General features: G+C 25.1%; 2 protein-coding genes across 7 annotated transcripts; one reads left to right on the forward strand and one right to left on the reverse strand.

The window, feature by feature from the left end:
• Positions 1 to 8,465: 8,465 nt before the first annotated feature.
• Positions 8,466 to 17,053, reverse strand: LOC114125156 (NAD-dependent protein deacetylase Sirt6). 5 transcript variants are annotated; one of them, XM_027988683.2, is made up of 8 exons: positions 16,879 to 17,053; positions 16,270 to 16,361; positions 16,002 to 16,129; positions 14,137 to 14,255; positions 13,393 to 13,516; positions 12,350 to 12,523; positions 10,838 to 10,961; positions 8,466 to 10,734 (listed from the first exon to the last, which is right to left on the reverse strand). In XM_027988683.2, exons 2-8 carry the CDS (start codon positions 16,333 to 16,335, stop codon positions 10,408 to 10,410), a joined length of 1,062 nt encoding a protein of 353 aa, XP_027844484.1. In that variant the 5' UTR covers positions 16,336 to 16,361; positions 16,879 to 17,053; the 3' UTR covers positions 8,466 to 10,407. The 5 variants fall into 5 exon arrangements, with proteins under 5 accessions (XP_027844484.1, XP_050061955.1, XP_027844485.1 ...); XM_050205998.1 differs by having other exon boundaries at positions 16,866 to 17,053; XM_027988684.2 differs by having other exon boundaries at positions 16,818 to 17,053.
• A 55-nt stretch (positions 17,054 to 17,108) lies between these two features.
• Positions 17,109 to 22,977, forward strand: LOC114125155 (exocyst complex component 3). Of its 2 annotated transcripts, none has more exons than XM_027988681.2 (2): positions 17,109 to 17,214; positions 19,698 to 22,977. In XM_027988681.2, exon 2 carries the CDS (start codon positions 19,721 to 19,723, stop codon positions 21,932 to 21,934), a length of 2,214 nt encoding a protein of 737 aa, XP_027844482.1. In that variant the 5' UTR covers positions 17,109 to 17,214; positions 19,698 to 19,720; the 3' UTR covers positions 21,935 to 22,977. The 2 variants fall into 2 exon arrangements, with proteins under 2 accessions (XP_027844482.1, XP_027844481.1); XM_027988680.2 differs by lacking the exon at positions 17,109 to 17,214 and adding an exon at positions 17,942 to 18,140.
• Positions 22,978 to 23,608: the final 631 nt, after the last annotated feature.

The raw sequence follows: 23,608 nt of genomic DNA on the forward strand, positions 1-23,608 counted from the left end.
AACCAAGGCCCGCTACCTATAATAATGTTATATTTATAAGGCATATAAATACTAAAATAGTGTATTATACAATATACATAATAATAAAATCATACAACTTACAAGTGCATGAGAACTATGTCTATTTTCGGTGTAAGCAAGTATCGATAAGGTAATCGACTTCCGAAAAATAGTATACATATTATACCCAATTAATAAAATAATTTAACATGTAATATTTAAAATTTGAAAATCACTTCACTAAAATACAGAATTCTCACAAAATGATGACATCGATAGCTTTTGATTTTTGAAAAATATAATTTTCGAACCATTTCACCAACCACCTCATCCGTAATAACACTGTTATAAGTTATAACATTAGCAACAACATAAAAATATATTTCCAACAGCACAAAAAATTTGTTCAACATCGCAAACAATGCTCAATGGCGCAATATTCCCCAGAATCTCAAATGGTCAGAATAATTGTTCGACCACAGTAGTACGTATATTAATACAATGTACCTATACACGCACGCACTGGCCTCCTATCGATTTCCTGCCTATACAGCGGAAATGTCTAAAAGATAAACATGTATAACCTGTATATAGATGTTACAAATTTTTTTAGCAGATCGAAATTTTTTCCCGGAATCAGGATTAAGGACATACATACATACTATACAGGTATAGTTGTGCATAAATCCGTCAGCAAATACTGTACCAATGGCGTAACTATGGGGGGTGATGTAGATGATATATCAACCCCCTAGACTTTTTTTTTATAATATAATGAAATGTAATTTGTGAGGTAGGTACCTATAAATGTTTTTTTTTTTTTACAAATGAAAAATATCTATATCACCCCCACAGAGTAGTCCTAGTGACGCCACTGTACTGTGCAGATGTTGTGCGAGTGGCCATCAGCCAGATCGTCATGTATAGTGTATTGCAAATAATAATACCTAAGTGAAATTCACTATAAAAATTAAAAATCACGGCGTGTTAAACGGATTCCCACCGAACCGGAAATCGTTGTAGCGTACGTCACGAAAATGTAACCGTTTTCAACTCGAAAGGACGAGAAGGCGCTGCAATAGTTTATAATCCGGCAGCGTCATCCGAGCAATATTCTGATTAATAATACGTATAATATTATAAGCCAAGCGCTGCAATCGTGTGCGTGCGGATACGTTTAAACTGCAATCTTATATATTCGAGTTTTGAACGACAGGCAGCGTCGTTCATACGGTAAAAATATATCCTATTATATTGGGTAATTTAATTCTACTTTTAAAATTAACGGAGTTTACGCTCGTCGTTGTCGGCTGCTAATTGCTATAATTATTATTATTATTTTCCAACTGCTACTTGCAACTATAGAAGGAAGTAGATTGTTGTCATATGTATTTTCAGTATAAATTGTATTGTTTTTAATTTTAATTAGTTCAACATGTCGAATTGTGCTCATAATAAAAGTAATATATATATTAAATTATATTACATTCAATTTGACAATTTGTTATACCTATGACTAGAGGTATTATATTAAAGTCGCACCTCCACCACCAGCACCCACGAGCCGCCACAGTGCTGTAGTATTGGTTCTTCCAAACTAATCGTTAAAAAATCTATCACTTAATTTCTATTGTATTATTGGTAACTCAATATTTCCGTTTTATTCATAATTTAGGAATACAATTTGTACTAAAATGTTTTTGTTTTATATTTTATATAAAAAATAAAGTTAAACAACTAATAGTAATATTACTAAACTATCAACTATGAAATAAAATGTATTAATGAGTCAACTATAAATTAATAAGCATTAAACTTTATTTACAAAATTTTTATTTTTTCCCTCTAAAAACAACTAAACATATTACGTAGCTAAAATACCTATACAGTTTATTATTTTGTAAAAAAAGTTAAGTATTGCCGATGGCAGCTTCTAAGTCGTAAAAGTAAAACTATACGTTATAATATACCCTAATACTAAATATACCGTTTATTAACAACTCAGTTTCCATTTTTCCAATATCTGAATCAATATATAATACACCCCCACAGTGGCGTAACTAGGGGGGCTTGGGTGGGCTTCAGCCCCCCTGGGATTTCTTAAAGCCCCTCCAGACATTGTGTGTATTTGTATGTGCTATTAAACATATTACTATATTAGTATTATTTTTATTTTTACCGACAATGTAAAAAAATATAATGTTTCATATAAAAAAATAATTATCTAATAAAAAAAAAAAGTTTTATCAAATTGTGTTTATTTGATATTATTTTTATATATTATATTATCGGTTAGACATTTGACATATTTGTTTACAGATTGTTGTTATAGTTATATTTATATCAATAACACTACAACTTACAAGACATAAAACGTTTTATGATTTGTTTTTATAGAACATTGAATTGACATTATTCGTTCAAATATATTTTTAAATATTATACATTATTAAATCGATGCATAGAGAGATATTTATTTTAAACTATACAGGCATGATAATACTAGATAGTAGATATTAATACAATATTATACAAAATAACGTGGGTATTGAATAATTAAATAATTTATAAAGCTATAAAAATCCAAGAGAAACAATTTGTACATATTTATTATAACGAATAATAATCACTACTCAGTGTTGGTGGAATAAATTTATTCTGTAGTACTACTGAGTACTGGTACTAAAATAATTATTTATTTAAACTAAGGTACCTTACTTTATAATACTTAATTTTATATACTTATTGTGTATATTTTATATTTACTGTTATTATATGAAAATAAAGAGTTACAATTTATGTTTAAAAATATCGAAATAAAAAAGTACATTATACTTCATACGTACAATTTTTGATGTTGAAAATTATCAACTATTATATTAGGTATAATATACAATATACATACTACATTTTATATTTGTATATTGTATGGCATAAGCTTTTGTATGCATTATTAATTATTAATCAATCTATATTTTACTCATCATTTTTTTTTATATATAATTCATTTAAATTAAAACTTATAGCTATGTGAGAGAAATTAGGTTCTCATAGGTACTTTATTTTGGTATAAAACATTTTTAGGACTCCAGCCCCCCTAACATAAAGGACTAGTTACGCCTATACCCCCACTATAAACATTAAACACATAATAAATTTATTTTCTTAAATATAGGAGTCTTGTATTTCTATAACATTATAATATTGAATTTATGATAAGTTATTAATTATTATTATTATTATTATTATTTATTACCAATTAACAATAGTATAGGTACTCATGAAGTCATGAAGGTATTTAATATCACCTATTTATAATTTTAAAGTAGAGATGTATGAAGTTTTTACACAATATTCTGTTACGAATTCCCATAATGATAATATACTTCGATCATTATATCTTTTAATATTTTTTTTGTATAAAATGTAGGAATAAAATATCGCAGTTAATAATTCAAAAATATAACAATAATATCGTGTGTGATAAAAACATTTTACAATCATTGTATAATAATTGCATAACACATAATAAATTACCTAACAAAAAATATTTGTATAATTAAAAAATAATAGGATTTAAAAAAATGCATTACCTACATTCATCATAGTATAATATATTAGTGAACAGTATAAAGATAATAATTATTATAGTAGTGACTTAGGTATAGTATAATCTATATAGTATAATTTCATAATGCATATTTAGTTACATTTCATAATAATATAAACCGTTGTATACTTCTATCAAATTATTGGTTTTGAAAAATCTTTAATCATAATTCACAAGTAAATCATATGATTCATATTTCATGGTCGTATAAAAATATTTTAAAATATGTAGAAAATGGTAAGACTATAATATATTCTATACATAGGCAATATAAAAAGTTAATTAAATTATAGTTTTTTTTTTTTTAAATAAAAATCACATAGATAGGAAGGTATTAGGTAACTAAAAGAAACTGATTACTTACTTAAAAATTATAATCCTAAGTATTTTTGACAATTATTACTGTGCGTCTGTATGACTGTGCCTAAATTATTGTACGGTCTTTTGTATACATTTTAAAGCAGTATTAATAGTATTATTACATATATATATAGTTTAAATATTACCAATACAATATTATATTTCTAATGACTAGTGAGTAGTGACTATTATAGTATTGATTGTCAGTTGCCACATAAAAAATTGTCTAAAAATTAAAATCATTAGTTACCAAACTTATTTTGGCGGAAATAGAATACAGAAATTGAGAAATCTAACCTTTTACATTTTTGACTGCAGTTAATATTATTTTGGGAGAAACGTGTTTACCCCATAAATTATGATAGCGAAGGAAAGAATACAGTAATTATTATTAATTAGCAGTTTATTAAATGATCTACACATTACATTATCTATTTATACGTATTGATATAAGTGCCGACTTTCGGCTAATGTGCCATACTGTCTAGTCGTTAGTGTTGTTTTGTGAAATAGATATTAAAAAAGTTAAAATTAGGTAATTACTATAGATAGGTATAGAAGAAAAAATGTTTTCAATATCGGTTTCATAAAATTATTTTTTTTTCGCCTGTTGAAAACAAAAGGACTACAATTTTTAATTAGCAACTCGGTTACCTACTTTAAAATTTATTTGGTTAACTATATAGGTAGGTATTTAATATGTCGAGATAAAACAACTCGTTTTTATAAGTGTATCGTATTTGCTTAGTGTGATAAGAATATTAAATATTTTGATAATCTTGCTCTGACTATATAATTATCCGTAGGTAAAAGTATAACACTATATTATGTACCTAGCAATTTATGTATAATAGATTTAGGTATACCTACAAGCTGCAGGGCATTTAACTAGTATTCAGTGTGTACTTATTGTAACGTAATGGAATTTAACACCTTTACTTTTCTTGTAACGTGTTACGTAAGTTAGCTACATTTGTTTGCCGTGTGTCTATATGTAACTAAAATTATAATACGAAAATTACTTTTTATTTATAATTTCCTTATTATAAAATAACGTATTACAAACACAAAAAATCAACAATTTTTCAAACGTATTTTAAAAACTTAGGAAATTTAAAAATACATCAAAAAATATAGTTTCAAGTATAAACACATTGTCCATTGTTTATTTAATTGACATATAAATACATTATTTTTAATTGAAAAAGCTAAGCTTACATTGCTCACAATTTAATACCTAGTTATTATCTATAAAAAACATGGCATAATAATAGTAAATGGTATGAATATAATACAAAGTTGGCTTGAATGACTTGAGGAAAGGAACCGTTTAGCAACAACAGTGCCTCCTAATAATTAAGATTGATTTAGAGGGGAACTGCGTTTATATACATATTATATAAAGGCGTCTCTTGGCCATTTTCTTTATAATAAATAAATTTAGATTTAGTTTTTGAACATTTGTCTTAAAAATTAATTTTTTGATATTTTTATATTGTTCTTTAATTTTACAGTATGTACCTATGCATAGGTACTAGGAATTAGTAAATGTGTTAGTTAAGTATGGGTACCTGGTACCTAACTACCTATATAATATTATATAATATCATTGAGTATAGATAGTATACTATCAATACTCAAAGATAATATTCAATAATTGATTATTGACATAATGTACTACATATATGATGCCTAACTCAAAAAAAAAAAAATTGAATTCCGAAAACCAATAATAGGCAGGTTCTATATTAGTAAAAAACTGTTTTTCTTAAATCATATTATTATTATCCCATATACACTAGTGGGCAGTGGCAGTGGTTCATAAAGTTTAGAAACTATAAATATAGCTGTACAACTATATAGATCTATAAATGTGCCTATATTTTAATACATATATGGAGCAATAATAGATAACACTGCTATAGATATTACTATATATATATTACTTTATACTTATAAACTTCATTAATTAAATCATATTATCGTTAATTATGATGATCGTTTCCGAACTTATTGAACATTCTACATATAGGTATCCATAGTTTTATTGAAATTTGTAAAGTAGGTAGGTACATTTTATACGTAATGGATACAGGCAAGTATAATTACTACATACGACATAGGTACTATACTATACGTTTATAAAATATATTTTATTCATTATTGTGACCATAACGTGATTATACATGAAAGTAACTTAAGTTAATTTTCAACGATTTCAACAATGTACGCATAATGCATACATACCTACCTAGTTTAATAAATATAATATAGTTAACATATTTGTGAGAAATGATTTTAATTTAATGTTTTGGCATTTTGAACATTTTAAATAAGCACAAATTTTCAAAATAAAATCAAGTAAAATGCATCAAATATCTTAACTATAGTTTTGGAATTTACCGATAGATTTCCCTCATCATACTCAAAGATGTCTGGTTTATTATATTTTCAATAATATATAATTATTATTTCAATAAATATTAACTAGCAATGGAATTTTAAATGTTCCTAAGACTGTAGTAACGCAGGGTCACATAAACAATCACATTTAATGAATTAAACATGATTTACTAGTCCATGATTGTCCCATTAAGTTTTAATGAATAATAATTCAATTAATCAATTTTTTATACAACTCGGCATAAGATTAATCAACAATTATTTTTTTGAGTATTTACTCTACTCCTTTAGACTTAATTACTATCAGAATTAATTGTGTATTTTTAATTAATTCATAATAAATTAGAGATATTGAGTAATAATTAATAGTACATTAGTATTTAGTACACCTTTTTTTTTTAGTATACCTATATTATACTATCTTTATGCGTAAAAGTAGGTACATATATTTAAGAACTTTTATACTTCTCAATTATTATACAGTCTGAAAAATATTTTTATCCATCACAAATGTGTATCTACTAATTTAATTTGACTTTTTTCTTTTTGTAATTGCGTCTCCATTAATTTTCGAGGAAACTCCAAAACTCCAAAAGTATTAATTTCTTCTGGAAATCCATTGCATTTCAATGATTTTTCATTTTTCAAGACTATTATGTACCTAACTTTGTTTGAATAAATTCTGTTTTAATTACAGTATTATTATTACTGTTAGACGAATTACCGGCTTCATACGACTAGTATTGATTTTAAAATCAATGATAGTATCTATAGTTGCGGACGAATTGTTTAGTGGTTTAGTCCATTAGGATATTTGGGGACATCAAGTTAATAAAAACCACGTGAAGTGTTGATAAAACTATTTTACCTCAGCATAGGATATAATTTCCAGTGGTTGGTGAAATAGGTGACTTATGTTATAATGGACTGAATATACAAAAAATTAAGTTCTTTTATAAATATTTTAAGCCAAACTTATGGAAAATCTTGTATTCAATTTTTAACTCATAGCAGTCTTAGCTACTTCAACAAATTTTTTAATAAATTAAACCTACAAAATAATTTCCAAATATTCATGATTTTGACGAATTTTAGTTAATATTTGAATTTCAAATACTATCAAAAAAAATTATGCCTATGTATTCTTATAATTTTTGAATCACTATAAGACGTTACCTATGAGGAACTTTGTATTCAATTTTTAAGTATTTTGACTCAGCCAAAATTTTTTTATTGATATTTATAAAAAAAAAAAATAAACAAAAACGAATATTTCAAATGCCTATGTAAAGTATAAATAGCCTTAAAACAAGTAAAATATTTTGAAAATTCAATTATGTAAAGAAAATGCTTATTTAAATAACTGGTGAAATTTTCAAGTATATATACGTCTTATACTATTTGAATAATAACGAATACTTAAAACCACCAGATGATAAATCGTTATCGTTAGGTACGCAGTTTCGTAAAAATTTAAAATTCAAACACACATACAATTTTTCCTATAATGTTTCGAGTTTTTTCTATAGCTATATATGAATAAAAACTTATGGAAAACTTATTGTTTGATTTCTTAACCTTAGATAGATTTTTTTTGTTTTTCCCAATTTTTTTGAAAACTACTAGAAATTTTTTACTTTTGACCTCTATAATGCACCATATATATATTATATATGCATTATGCATAGTTATGTAAATAATAATGTCAATTGTTAAATCAAACACAAATTGTCTGACGTCTGCAAGAATCATATTAAAAACAATGATTGCAAATTTTAATTGTCCGCGATGTCTGTACATTACACTTGTGTCCGCAAATTGTATGTCACACTTATAGGTTTCGTCCACAATTCACTTTGACTTTTGTACCTATTTTGCTTACAAATTAGGATTTTAAGAATCACATACACTTACCATTGAATCAAAATAGGTAAGTACAATAATTTAATTTTTATCAGATAATTATTGTATTTCATTAACATTGGTACTAGGTAGACTAGGTACAAAGTTAGAGTAAAAAAATTCTAGGAAAAAAGTCTGGTTAAATATGTCCGAGATAAAAAAAGTCCTAATTATAAAAATAGACATTGAATCCTGAAGAATATTTTGGTACATCGTACATCGAGGAGTTTATTCTAACACTGCAGTAATTTTACAATTTACACCTATTGGCTATTACATGACATAATAATATAGTATGATTATAATATTCAAAGCTGAACATTAACGAATTTAAATTTAAAAGTTAAAATTAAGTTAATTAACGTTACTTTTTTTTTTTTTTAAGAATAACGTGTTAACTTCAAGTTAATTTTATTCAAAAATATCTAAATTAAGTTAATTTTCGTCTACACAATAATGCAAATTTTTAAATGAGGTTTTTAAAAAGATAGGTTTTTGAAGTTAGTATTAATACTTTAATGTATCAATTTAAATTTCCCCAGTTATTTTCTTGAGCTTAAAGAAAAACTATCTAATAAACATTATTATGTGTCTGGAATTTTTTATTTTGCAAATAAGAAAATTTTAACTTTAAACTAAGTTAAGTTACTTTTTTTTCAGAGTTAACGAAAAAAAGTATGAGCCACTTTTAAAATAACTTTATTATTTTAAAATAACTTAACGGGTTAAAAATTGTTAGCTCGCCCAGCTTTGACAAAAACCATACATTAACACATACATTAAATAAACACATTGTACTTGAAATAAATGCAATATTGTGATATGCCTTGAACTCAAAAATGAGTTGTTAACTGTTAGAGTCTCAGATCACATTTGATAACCACTATTGATTAGACTAATACGATAATGTATATACACACAAAATTGACATTTGGCACTCATAAAAAAACATAGGTACATTAAAACAAACATTATAAAAACAATATTTCTTAATATAATATTTTGTTAAAGCTTGTACAATAAATTAAAAATATGGTATGTATATATCATACATATAATATATCTATTTGTATACCATATATAATACATATCAATAAAATGAACTAAAAATGCTAAAATTTCTCTTAAAATGGAGACATAAAAAAAAGTACAAAATAAAAATTTTTGAGAAAATAATAAAGAAATAATTTAGACATTTTAAATACATTGTTTATGGAGTACAAAAAATGGCTGCATCAGATATCTATTTCATATACATAAATTGAATTTAAAGATATAATTGTTCCATCCCAGGTTTTTTAAAATTAATATATTAGTTCTTTCCCAAGATTTTTTAAAGGATTGGTTAGGACTAGATCGACCTGTGCCAAGTTTTTTTATATTATACTATAAATATATAAAATATACAACTTAATAAGGTCAAAAATAGAATTTAATAATAATTTATTATTTAGAAAAAAAAAAAGATAATATGATTTCAGTTATCGCACCAACTAATTGAATTTTACTACATCAAAATGTATTTTATTTTTATTTTTGACTATTTATATGCTAGTTTGACTTTAACTATTAAAATATTTATTGAATTTTGAATTTCGTAATATTACATTAAATTATGAAGATGTACTAATATAATGAATACCTATATTACTATAATTATTATGACCTATTTAAATGGGTTATTAATGGTTATTAATTTTATGTCCCTTGAACGTCGTTATAAACAATTTCTACTGTATTTTAATTATAATTTTTGTCCGAACGGAATTAGTATAAAAAAAGGTTCTTAGAACAGAACTCGGATGCAGTCTAAAAAATAATGCACATTTAATTATAAACCCGAAATGGTAATTTTTTGAACATATATCATATTTACAGTGAATTACAAAAAAAAAAAAAAAATTGCATAATTATTGTTACACTGGTAATAACTAATAAGCAACATGCTACTTCCAACTACTATATAATAATAAGATATAATATTTTCAACTTTGTGCTATTATCATTTTTATAAGTATAGGATTTTCAATATGAATTATTTTTAAAAGTGTTAAAAAATTCCATATAAGAAAATTTATAATGAATACAAACATATTACAAATGTAATTAAAAAGCCTAATTATTTCTTTTTATTATTTTATAATATTATCAATATTATTAAGTTTAGAAATTTTTGATGGTTTAAGGATTTGATTATTAAGAGGTGATTCTGTTTCTGATTCTGGATTAGGAAATTTAATTTCAGACTTTTTGCGTTTTTTTGATTTTGTTGTGTTTCTTTTAATTTCTCGTATTTTCTTTAAATCAGTTTCATAAATTGACCAATCAGTGATTTCATGATTTATATTTGTTGGATCTTTGATCTCATCATATTTATCAATATCTATTCCAAGAATTTCCATTAAAGATGTCATCAAATTGTCTACATATGTATGAATAACTAAATCTGCCTTACGATCCTTAATAAAATATTTAACATAATAAATTAGAATAAAAATTAAAAAACAACAATTTAATATATTATACATACATAATTTAAAATAATAACTATAAGATACTTACACAGTTTGTTTTTTGTAAATTACAAATAACAACTTTTCCTTTGTTTTTTTTTGCATTAAATGGAACCAAATTGATTGGTTGAATTTGTAATGAAGTCCCAAGACAAATGCATAAATCAGCCATTCTGCATAAAAATAAATACTTAAGTTAAATTTAAAAAACAAATAAATAAATAGGATATCTAACATATTTTAATTATTAATTACAAATATATATATATATTCCATAACTATAAAATATTAATAATATAATATATATTATTATTCATTATAAACGAACATAACACTTGCTTACATATTTTCATAAATAAATTTTATTCAATAAAATAACAAGAAAATTATTTTAACTGCATTTAACAGTAGTTATGCTATTTCTGTCTTACTATTGTATAACATGATAAATTTGAATTCTGTAGAATCAATTTTATTTTGTTAGTTTTAAATCTAATTAACCTATGATTTACGTTAAAAATAAGAATTGTTATTGTTAATTAGTTTCTTACAATACTTTAATTATAAATCGAGTAGGTACTTATATAAAATTCAAAAACATGACAGTGCTCATAACTTGCTTAAAAATTCAAATATCTTAAAAAAAAACAAATGATAGACAACATCTATGAACTTTAATTTAGATTATAGATCAATTCACTAGTTTTAAGCGAGCTAAAAACACAAATCAGTTCTATTAAGCACACATTTTTTACGCTGCATGTTTGTAATAGAGACAACACATACAAGTGTGACACCCTCTTAAATTGAGTAAATTGTATAGGTCAATTTTGCTTGGATTATACCGTTGATGCCCAACTCAAGGCCATTGGGCTACATGTGACCCTCAAAGTTAAAAAAGTGGCCAGTTACAAATGTTTAAAATAAAATTTTTTAATCTTATTATATTAGCGATTTTTTCTGTCGGACATTTTCAAATATAAATTTTACGATTTAATATTGATATCACTCGTGCACAAAGAGCGTACAGATTAAACTATACCTAATATATATAATATGTACCTCAATAGTCAATCTGTAATTTTTTTTTATTAGTCAATATAAGATATGAAAATAAGTTCAAAATGTATTTATATATATATATTGTACACTACTAGGTAGTATGTATAACAAAATTATATCATTAGATTAAGATTAAGATTATTCGTACTTTAATATTTGGTAGCCCGCTTGAAGATAATTGTTTACCTATGTGGCCCGCAGAAGAAAAAAGGTTAGTCATCACTGGATTATACTAAAGTATAAGCTACATCATATTATACCAGTCAAATATCTATCAACCGTGCTAAAATAACTATGATTCTATAATACTATAATTATTTCAGTCCTAAATAAGCGTTAGAGATTATAAAAGTAAATAGTATTTATTTATACAATCTCAATAGACTATCATACAAATATAATAATGTAAATCAATAAATAGTTATAAGTAGATATGCAAAAGCATTTATTAAAAAAAATATTTAATCGTAAAATATAAAGCAACTTATTATACAATTACTTGGAATGTAACTCTGATAATTCTAACTCTTCGATGGGTAATTGATGTTCCCAGTCTAATATTGTATCATATAGAATACCTCGACATTGATGGCCATTCTTGTTTTTCCCAAAACATTTTATGTTTAAGCATCGTTGTCCTACTGTTTTTACAGCAGTCTTACTCACATAGCTCCTAGTATTTAAACAAAATAATATAACAATCAGTTTCAAAATAATTATTTTCAAACCATATTATATTAGAAAAATAAGTGATGTGTAGTACTGTTTGAAACGAAACGATTCTAAATGTTAATTAGTACCTAGTTTACTATAAATTAAGGGTTATAATTGGTCATGAAAATACCTAGGTTTTTCAATTCAATGCAAACCATGGTAAAAATCCAAAAAAAAAAAAAATGGTTTAAAAACTTAGTTTATTGCTTGTAAAACAAACAATACTGTACCATACTTGCATCATTGGTATTGAACTTATGAATACAGCGTTGTATAATAAAACTGAAAGTTAACATAGCTGATAAGTGATAACCATTGTTCATTGCAACATAATTACCTACACCTCTTTTTCTATTGTTTAAATGTTAAGTTTGTTATCATTCAAAGGCTTTGTTGAAACTAAGAATCATCATCAAGTCTTTTCATTATGTTGACCTCAAAATATGTATTTAGTGAAGATAGAAATGCCATATCCATATGTTTGATATCAATAATTACCAAGCTTACTATTTGACCTTAGTTTAAGAGTTTCAGAAATAATTCAACAATAATATTAAAAATAGAAGTTTTATAAAATGTATAAAAAAATTCTATATTTGATGCTAAGAATATTTTAAAAAGTGCCTTAATAAATGATACAAGTTTTCTTATGATAGCTCTATAGAAAAAACCACTAGAGCCTATTTTGTAAATAGCTGTTTATTAATTTTAATTAATAAGAGTAATGTCACTAAGTATATTGATAATTTATTTATTTTTAATTATTTTAAAAACTACATAAGCTATTAAAAATAAGTACCTTAAATAAATTACAATATTTTAATTTACCTTTTGCATTTATTACATTTCATAGTAAACATATTTCCATGAACTTCAGAAACATACTGACGAAGTAATCCTGACTTCAAATGCAAACCATCTATATTCTGACTGACAACATATTTTGCATAACCTAATACAATATATAAAAATATTGTTATCAATAAGTAATTATCCTCCTTTACTGTGTATGTTAAACAAATTTTCTTACTAAGAGAAAATATGTACTGTTTATTTAACTAAATAATTGTATATTATTTTTACTCTCTTATATCTGCAATGAAACAACATATTTTGTCTAAAACATTTATTTCAACTGTATAATGAAAAAATATTAAATTACTTATAATTTGCATTATTAACAGTTTATAATTATGTTATAAATTTAATTTCAGATTATCTATGAATAAAATATGTTTTTTTTAAGTAATATGTCAGTTTTTCTTAAGAACATTGATAACTTCTGGTTGGTCTAATCTAACCTAACACGTAATAATACTACTATCCATATCTCAGAACTTTCTAACTACGTACATTTGTAAATTATTGCTATTATTGTATGATTTTAGATACAACATACGAGTGAATTAAATTAGTCTTACAATCAATGAACACCATAATATCCGACTTATCAGTTATCACCTATGTGTTTATATATATATATATATAGGTTTTGTATATATTATAATATAATATAAATTTAATAATTATTTAAAAATAAGATTATATCAGAACAATAATTCAAGATCAAACCTTTTTGGACCAAGCTTTTGATTGCCATATGTGTAACTGTTGGTTTAGCATCATTGAAATCTAAGCTTATTTCTGGTTTCTTTCCTTCTTTTTCTAAAGTCCATACTCCTTTTGGTCCTCTATAATAAATAGACAATATTTATTTATTTCACAATATAATATTTAGTAATAGGTACAGTGACATAATGATTATTATTTTATTTTTTGGATATTTACTATATAGATTACATCTCACTTTCGTTAGGTTGAGTTTAGGTTAGGTTATAATACCATTTTATGTTAGGTAAAAAATTACAAGAAAAACAAACAATGCCTTAAATTATTATCTAAAAAAATTTCAAAAATAAAATATATTAAGTTAGATTTAATTCTTTTTTTTTTTTAATAGAAATATATATATATATATATTATACAAAGCTTTTCCAAGAGCTTATCCTTCTTGTCAAGAGAGTACTCTTACCCTTTCAAGCTGTAAAGGTTCTTTTAAACATAACTATCACTAGCGGAGCTTGGTAGTATAAAATAGAAATAGACTTTTTAGTGTCTGTATGAAATATGTTTATAAGAAATCTCACCAAATTAGTTCCTTGAGTAATTTTAATAAGAATGTGAAGATTATCTAAACTCAATAGTAACAAAAAATTAAACATGGGTAGCTCATTATAATTTTAAGACAAATTGACTGTAAAAAAAAAAAAAATACAAAACTTCAAATTTGAGAGGAAAAATACTTTGGGGCATAAAAGGGATAATTTTAATTGAATTCAAAGTAATTTAAAACAAATGATGGCCAGTGTTAATAAACTGGGAGTGACTGCAGTACTTAGGTCTATTAAGCAGTCAATATGCCAAAAGTTATAAGAATAAAAAAATATAAGAAAATATAATAAATCATTTTAATATAAATTATTATGTATTTAATTATTTAAGTAGGTATTTCACAAATATATTGTGAATCATAAAGAAAAAATAATATAAATTGTCAAAATATGAGCAATAAAATTGAATATATGGATAGAAAATGTAGAAATGAGCTTTTAAAAATATAAATTGGTTTCATTAACCAGTGTAATAAATCTAATAGAAAATTGTTTTTCAGTATGTTAGTAAATGTGTTAATTGGAACTAACTTGTTTAAGAGGATGTTATATTCGCAGCATGTGTCATTTCCATCTTAAAAATGAAAAACATATCAAATTTTTGTTCAGCAAAATCAATTTTATGCTGTTAGCTTTAATTTAAGAGTCAATTTACTTAATATTATCAAATTTAAAGATAATAAAATTATCTAGGGCATCTTAAAGGCTTTTATTGATATTTTAATTTTTAAATGAGTTAAAGTTATGTAACATATTAAGACTTTAAAATGCTTGTAACTCACTTTAAAATTAAAATATCAACAAAAGATTGTGAGAAACTTTAGATAATATTATTATCTTTAAGTTTGATAATAGATAAATTGATTTTAATATTAAATCTTACAGCATAAACTTGATGATATTGCTTAATTTGTAATGTTGTTAAATCTAATAGGTGTAAGAGTCCAATAAATAACAACTACAGCATAATATACAGTTCCTAATCAAATAATGTATTAACAAATTTTCAAGGTATAATAAATATATACTAAATTTATATAGCCACCAATACTTAATACTGATCAAGATTAAAGTAAAATAAAGCCCTTAAAATATATTAGAATAGTAAATTGTCTTTTATTTTATTTTGTGTTAATAATAAATTGTTTACTTTAAAAACATTTTATATTATATTAATTTTAAAAGAACTAAATACCTGCCATATTATGATTTTTAATTTACACTTGAACAATTTAATTATTACAATAACTCATTATACATATTTACCTGAAATCTGGTATACCTGCTGATGTACTTATACCAGCACCTGTATGAAAAACTGTGTATTTAGAATCTTTGATCCACTGAGCAAGAAGTGAAATTTTTTGTTTTAAAACTTCAGGAGTGTCAAAAACCTAAAATAAATAAAAATGTATAGTTATGGATATTTTAATTATGTTCTGTCCAGCGAGAGAATGCGCCGATTCTGCGCATCCTCCTGCATCTCCTTTCTATTGAAACCGGTTTCCCTATGACAATCTATTATTTTACTTACTTCATTCATACCAACTTCTCCTTTATATTCATATGGAGATAAACCATCAGCATAGTTACAAGACATTTTGCTTTAAATTAATACGTACAATTCTATAACACACACACACAAAATATATATATAAATAAATAGTACTGATATATAAATGTATTAGTCATAGAAGATGAGGTATAGGTATATTTGACGACATGTTAAATTTTAATATATCTAAGATCAAAAATTTAAAACAAATGTGATTAAGACATATTACGTAGGATCTTTAACTTTTTTGAAATATTTATAACAAGAAAAAATTAAATACAATTTATATTTTATTGAACACAATGAATACATTTTCTAAAATCTAGTTGAATTTTAAGATAAAAATTACTGTATAAAATCCTTCAAGTTCTCAAACTTAATTGTAGATATTGAAACACATTAACAGTCCCACAAAACTTCACAAATTTAATGAGTAATTAAATGCAATAAATTCTAAATACAACTTATAATGGTTTATTAATTGCCAAATTATGAACGTACTTCTTCATTAATAGTTTAATACACACATGTTACATAGGTACTTAGGTAGTTAATTTAATATTCAACCAATTTACTGCAATAGTTTACTTTATGACCAGTGTTTGTTTCTCGAAGGTGTGAATTTGAATTTTTCTAATTGTTGTCACTTAAACTGTCATTGGCACCGATGTCAATTTTTAAACAAAATATTATATTAGGTACTTAAACTCATTAATACTTATTTTTATTTTACCTATTAATTTCACTGTTTACCAAACACAACAAAGTGTTATCACGTATTATCTTTATCAGTAATTTTTTTGATGAGATAAGACTGATAAGAGTCTGGTACTGGCCTAGTACGCCCTACTCAAAAATGCCCTACGCCGGACTACATATTTATTCATAAATCATAATATTATCCATAAGATTTCTCGGGTGGAGGTAAGTGCGTTAAATTTTTTATTCCTACCATGGTTAAAGATATACTTTATCTTTAATCGTGGTTCCTACAAATTCTATACAGTATACAGTATTATGCAGATGAGTATAGAGTCTGTACTATAGAGGGAACAGAAAAAAAGTCCCCGAAAAGTCTCTAGGAAAAAAAGTACAAATTGGAATATTTTTAATAAAACATAAACCTAATCACTCTGTATGAAATATTATGCACGCGTTTTAGGGAAAATAAAATAGAACTTACCGACGATTTTTAAAAGCTACAGCTCGAAATATTAAGTTAAAGCGATAATAATTTATTTTATTTTATTTTTTTACTTTTTTATTATAATTTATTTTTATATCATAATTCATAACATATCATACAGAGGGATTAAGTATATTTTTTATTTAATAATATATTCCAATTTGTACTCCCCCCCCAAGACTTTTTTCCTGGAGACTTTTTTTACGAAACTTTTTTACCTAGATATTTTTTTCCCTCGGGACTTTTTTTCTTACCATCAAACTATAGATATGAGTATAGTAATTCTTAAAATTTCCATGTAAAACCGCTATTATCGATTTTTTACAAAGAGTAGAATTTTTGAAAATTGGCGGACAATTCGTATAAAAGTCAATACGACGTTATACTGTTTTAATGTTGTAATGTTTACCTCCATAGTCTATCGTATCGATGATAAACATTATCACTACAATCACTAGTGAGATACAAAGATAAATGAACCAAAAAAATGTTTGATACATTGTAAATTTGAAATTAATCCTTACCTTTTTAAGTGTGTGGATAGTAATACAATAAAAAATATTTAATTTTATTTAAAATGTGTGAAATTCGATAACAAATTATTTGGAATATTTTCAATAAAGCTTGTATTGCAAGTCTATACAATAATTAAGATTATCAAAAGGTATGAACAACGTTTTTTTTTTTTTTTATTATGTATTTATTCATTTTATTTTCTAATACGATACATCAGCCATCAGGTACAGACTGGATAGATTTATTTGTGAAGTTTTTGTAAATTACATTGATATTACATAACTATCTATTTTAACATTTTAATTTATTAACCTATTCAAATAAAATTGATAATTTCATAAACTTTCAACATATCAATAGTTTTATTTTGAGCCAAATTGTGCTTACATAATTTACTTGATAACTATTAATTATATTATACACTTTTTTTTATTAGTTAAACAATGTTGACGGTTATTCTATAGTTCTGTCAGTTAAAGTATTGCACTGCGATTCATTTTTTTTTTTTTGTAATGCTATTAAGCAATTTAAGGAATTACTGCAACAACCAGATAAATCTAATTATTACAACAAAGAATTTATTATAGAAATGGTTATATACTATATGTGCAATAATCAGATAAACCCAGATTTATCTTGTTGTTGCACTTATATGGTCAAACCCTAACCATACTGCATTTGCATTTGCTTTTAATTTTTATTATCAATACAAAGTTTACTAATAGAATGGTATATAAGGAAAAAGTACTTTTTATAGAATGTACCTTCTTTTATACAAAATATAAAAGATATTATTCTATAATTTAACTAATTTTAGGTAACCTATTATTTTGCTTATTAATGAATAAATAAGAATAATATTAAAAAAGCAACATATTTAGGAGCAACAAACAGATAAATCCATCCTCCTTTAAACTTTGATAAACAAATAATACCTTAAAACAATATTTTTTGAAGTTAACAACATTATGACGTATTAATAGGTATATAAAGAATAATAAACAAATATTTTAGTAAATTCTTGGTCACTAAATAAGAAATTTCATTGTCCCGAAACATTTCAAAAAATGGATTTATCTTGTATATTGTTGCAGTAAACCCTTCAATTAGATAAACCTATTTACGTAGGTATTAAATTGATTTGTGTAACTGTTAGTGTTTGTATTTTTATATCTTAAAACTATATTACATGTATTATAAGTAATGCCTTTAAAATTTTTGTTTTTAAAATATTATATATTTCTTACTATAAATTATATTGGATACTCTTATCTACAATGTTATTTATTGTAAATATTATATTTGCCATAATTTTGTGTTGGTTTAGTTGCTGTGCTATATCTACAAATAAAAATTGTCTTACTTTTATAGGTAATGTTTGGTTTGATGAATAAATATTGATAGATAATAAGATAACTATGTTTTTGTAAACACCTTAGATAGCATACTAAACCACTACACGTGTAGTAGATAGTATATTGTACTGTACATGTCTACTTTTTTCAATGTAAAACCATACTATTTACAGACCATCATACTTCTGTTTTTATATCATAGAATTAGGTTATCCTAATTATTACTAATATTCAATATTTTATTGTAATTCTAGTAACTCTATATTTTGTATGTATCTAAGTATAAAACAATGTTAAGAACAATTATTATTATTATTACTATTATAATTTTTATTTTATTTTTATTTTAGAGATTTGGTGTTGAGTCATAAATATGGACATTGATCAGTTGGGTAACGATGCTAAGTTAGCAGCAACAAAATACTTTACAAATATGTTAAAAAAACCAGGACAATTGGAAAAAGTTGAACAGTTAAAGAATCGAATATCACGTAAAAAAACTTCTACTGAAGCAATGTTGAAAACAGCCATGCAAAGTCAATTAGATGGGGTTACAATCGGAATGGAACAACTGAAAGACGCATTGGATGACATAAGTAAAGTAAAGGTGTACCTCAGTCAAACAAAACGTTCATTTATAAATTTACCATCTCTTGGGTATAAGTTACAAGATGTTCGCACCAAACAAATGCAACACTCTCAGTACTTGACAGCTAATGAAAATATGAAGCACCTATTCACCGTTCCTGAGAGCATTGAAAAAACTAAACAGTGGATCAATGAGGGAAAATTTTTACATGCTCATCAATGTTTAATAGATCTTGAGAATTCTAGAGATGATCTTTTATTTGAAGTGCATAAATTGCCCAATCAAGCGCCTAGTGATAAAATACTACTCAAAGCATATTTTGAAGACGTCGAAGTTATGTCCGATATGTTGAAAAAACAAATAAAATTAGTATTGAGTAGAACACTAAATACTGTTAGGAAAGAACCTATGGTGATAGTTACTGTTCTGAGAATCATAGAACGAGAAGAACGAGCTGATACGTTTGCATTACAGCGTCATAAACAATCAGGATTTATGCCTCCTAGTCGTCCAAAAAAATGGAAAGAAATGGCGTTTGATGTGCTTCAAAAGTCAGTTGATCAGCGAATAGAAGGTACTCAAGTAAATGAACGATCTGACAATAAAATGTGGCTTGTAACATATTTGGAACTTTGTCGGCTATTAATTCTTGAGGATCTGCGAGTGGTTAAAACTCTCTGTGTACCATGTTTTCCACCACAATATGATATTTTTGATAAATTTGTTTATATGTATCATTCCAGTCTCTCAGCAAATTTAAATGACATAATATCAGATGGATTAGAAGGCAATGAATATGTTACAATTATTTCTTGGGTAACTAACACGTATCCTGGTAAAGAGTTAATGTTACATCCTGAATTAAATATAGACATTGGTAAAGTTGGTCCGTTATTAAAATCATCAGTTGTTTTTGATTTACAATCAAAATATTTAGAATACATTAAAGCTAATTACAAAGAATGGATGTTAAAAACACTGGATACTGAAAAAAATGATTGGTATGCAGGTGCTTCACCTGAGGTTGGTCCAGATGGATGTTTTCATACCGCTGCTCCAGTTATTATATTTCAGATGATCGATCAAAATTTGCAAGTCACAAAAACTATAAGCCAGCACTTAACACACAAAGCATTATTATTGAGTGTAGATAGCGTTAGTCTATATGGTCTGTCTTACAAAGAGGCTGTTATAGAGTTCAAGAAAAAGCACTTTGAGGATAGAAGCAAAGTACCATTTTTTACACATTGCATAATTACTGTGCTCAATAATTGCTTACAATTTATTGAATTAGCATTAGAAATGAAGCAGCATTATTGGAGCAGTGATTTTAAGGATCAGTCGAGTACTGCCTATGAAAAATTAATAAAAACCTTCCAAAACCTTAGGGATGAAGCAGCACAATTTCTTTTAGAAGAGGCTTTCCTAGATCTTGACTCTCATTTTCAAGACTTGATAACTACTAAATGGCTTACCAGCTTTATATCTATTGAAACAATTTGTGTGACATTAGAAGATTATTTTCAAGATTATACCCATCTAAAACCCAAAAATTTAGAATACATAATATTGGAAGCTGAAGATATAATAGTGCGGCGATACATAATGGCTATTCTGCAGAAAAAATTAAATTTCAAGACATACGAAGAGCGTCGATCAGCAGCAGATAAAATGACAAATGAAGTGGACCAATTAAAATCATTTTTTATGCGTGTGGCACCTTTAGTAATACGTGATAAAGATTCTCCTTTTGATGCTGTTGTTAAGTTATCTGAAGTATTAAAAAGTGAAGATTCTGAAATATTATCATTGGACTTGCACACACTTGTAAAGATGTACCCGGATATTACTGAAGATCAGATGACCAGATTATTAGGTTTAAGAGGTGATTTAAGTAGATCAGAAATACGTGAAAAAGTACAGTATGCAATTCAAGGCAATAAGGAACTTGCAGGCACCACATTAACCAAAAGTATATTCCAGCAAATCCACTTATAGTATAATAATAATCATCACTAAATCTGTACAGCTTAAATAATTATAGTTAAAAACTATATAAATAGTAAGTACTAATATTTAAATAGATTATGCATATGTATTTCATTTGCAATCAATATTCCGTTCCTTATGTCATAAGCAATACAATAATATTAAATTAAAATATTTAAAATAATATTTATTCATATATTTTTGTATTTAAAGTTTACTTTTTCAATATAAAAAATATTTTAGAGTTTGTTTGTTTATTGTTTTTTGAATATTAGTTATTTATATAGTTATAAGTGTTTACTTAATTAATAGTGAGTGGTCTTCAACCAATGGGTTTTCGTAAGCTTCAAAATTAGATTGAGGTGTATTTTTATTGAAAAGTAAAAACATTAAACAAGAATAGTCACTACATGAATTAAAAACTAGTCCATTTTTACACACCTAATGAAATAGTATTAATTAAATATTAATCAACTTTTTTTTTTATGAAACAATTAGGTAATAGTCACAAAACACAAATTACAACTAAAATAGGTTGCGAAACTAATAAGGTTGAAGACACCTGCTATATATGGTAATATTAATATTAATTTATTATAATATAATATTAATATAATAATAGCTGTCTAAATACTTTAATATTAAGTTTTTATTATACAATTGCATAAGTATTTTGTACCTATGGTTTTTGTTTAATTTTTTTATTTTAAGTATAATAATATTATCCAAATATTCTCAAGTTACTAATAGCATAATACATGTACCTAGCATAGGCTTCTCCAGGGACAGGCAAAACAGAGCACTAGCCCCCCCCCCCCTAGAAAAATGTCTGGGGATGCCCATGGTACCTATATTGTTACATGTAGTATTACAATTTACTCTTTATATCATAAAATCATTGAATAATTAATTATCAATTTTAATTAGTACGGTTTTATTTTTTTTTAATATGTTTATTATAAATAATTATTTAAAACTATACACAAATAAAATTATTATTATTATTATTATTATTATTATTTATTTAACAATACACTTTATTTAAAAATGTTTATGTTTTTTTATTGTAAGTACCTAATTAACAATCATCATATATTATATTTAAGGAATTGTGTAGTTACATACCTTATTGACAAATTTACAGTCTTGTGTGCCCAGAGCAAGGTCAAGAGTAACAATAAATATTTTTATATAATAATAATTATTGGCCCAGAGTTACAATAAAATTATTAGTAATGACTGTGATCATACATTTTATTGGAGTAGAAAGTATAGCTTGTCAGTAAAAATAGTGTATTTGTTGAAAAGAAAAAACAGTCGTGTTGTATTTATGGTACACAATGGAGAAGTGGTTTGTTTTTATCAGATTGAGTAAGTAGATACTAGATATTAGGACATGAAATAAAAATATTTGATGTTTTGGAATGGTTGATCTAGAAGAAAATATTATATACATCAAATTAATACATCAAATTCCATTTTATATAGTTTATTAAATACCTAGTTAGTAGACGTCTATGTGACTATGTCAATGATGATTAGAAAATAAATTAAATAATTTAACACAATACCTAGTGTTGATTTATTTATTAATATTGGAAATTCGATTTATTTATCATTACCTCAACTTTCAATTTATATATCTACTTACCATCAGTGTTTTCATCACATTTTCATTTCCGT

This window comes from Aphis gossypii, chromosome X (genome assembly GCF_020184175.1).
Source record: "Aphis gossypii isolate Hap1 chromosome X, ASM2018417v2, whole genome shotgun sequence".
Lineage (NCBI taxonomy): Eukaryota > Metazoa > Arthropoda > Insecta > Hemiptera > Aphididae > Aphis > Aphis gossypii.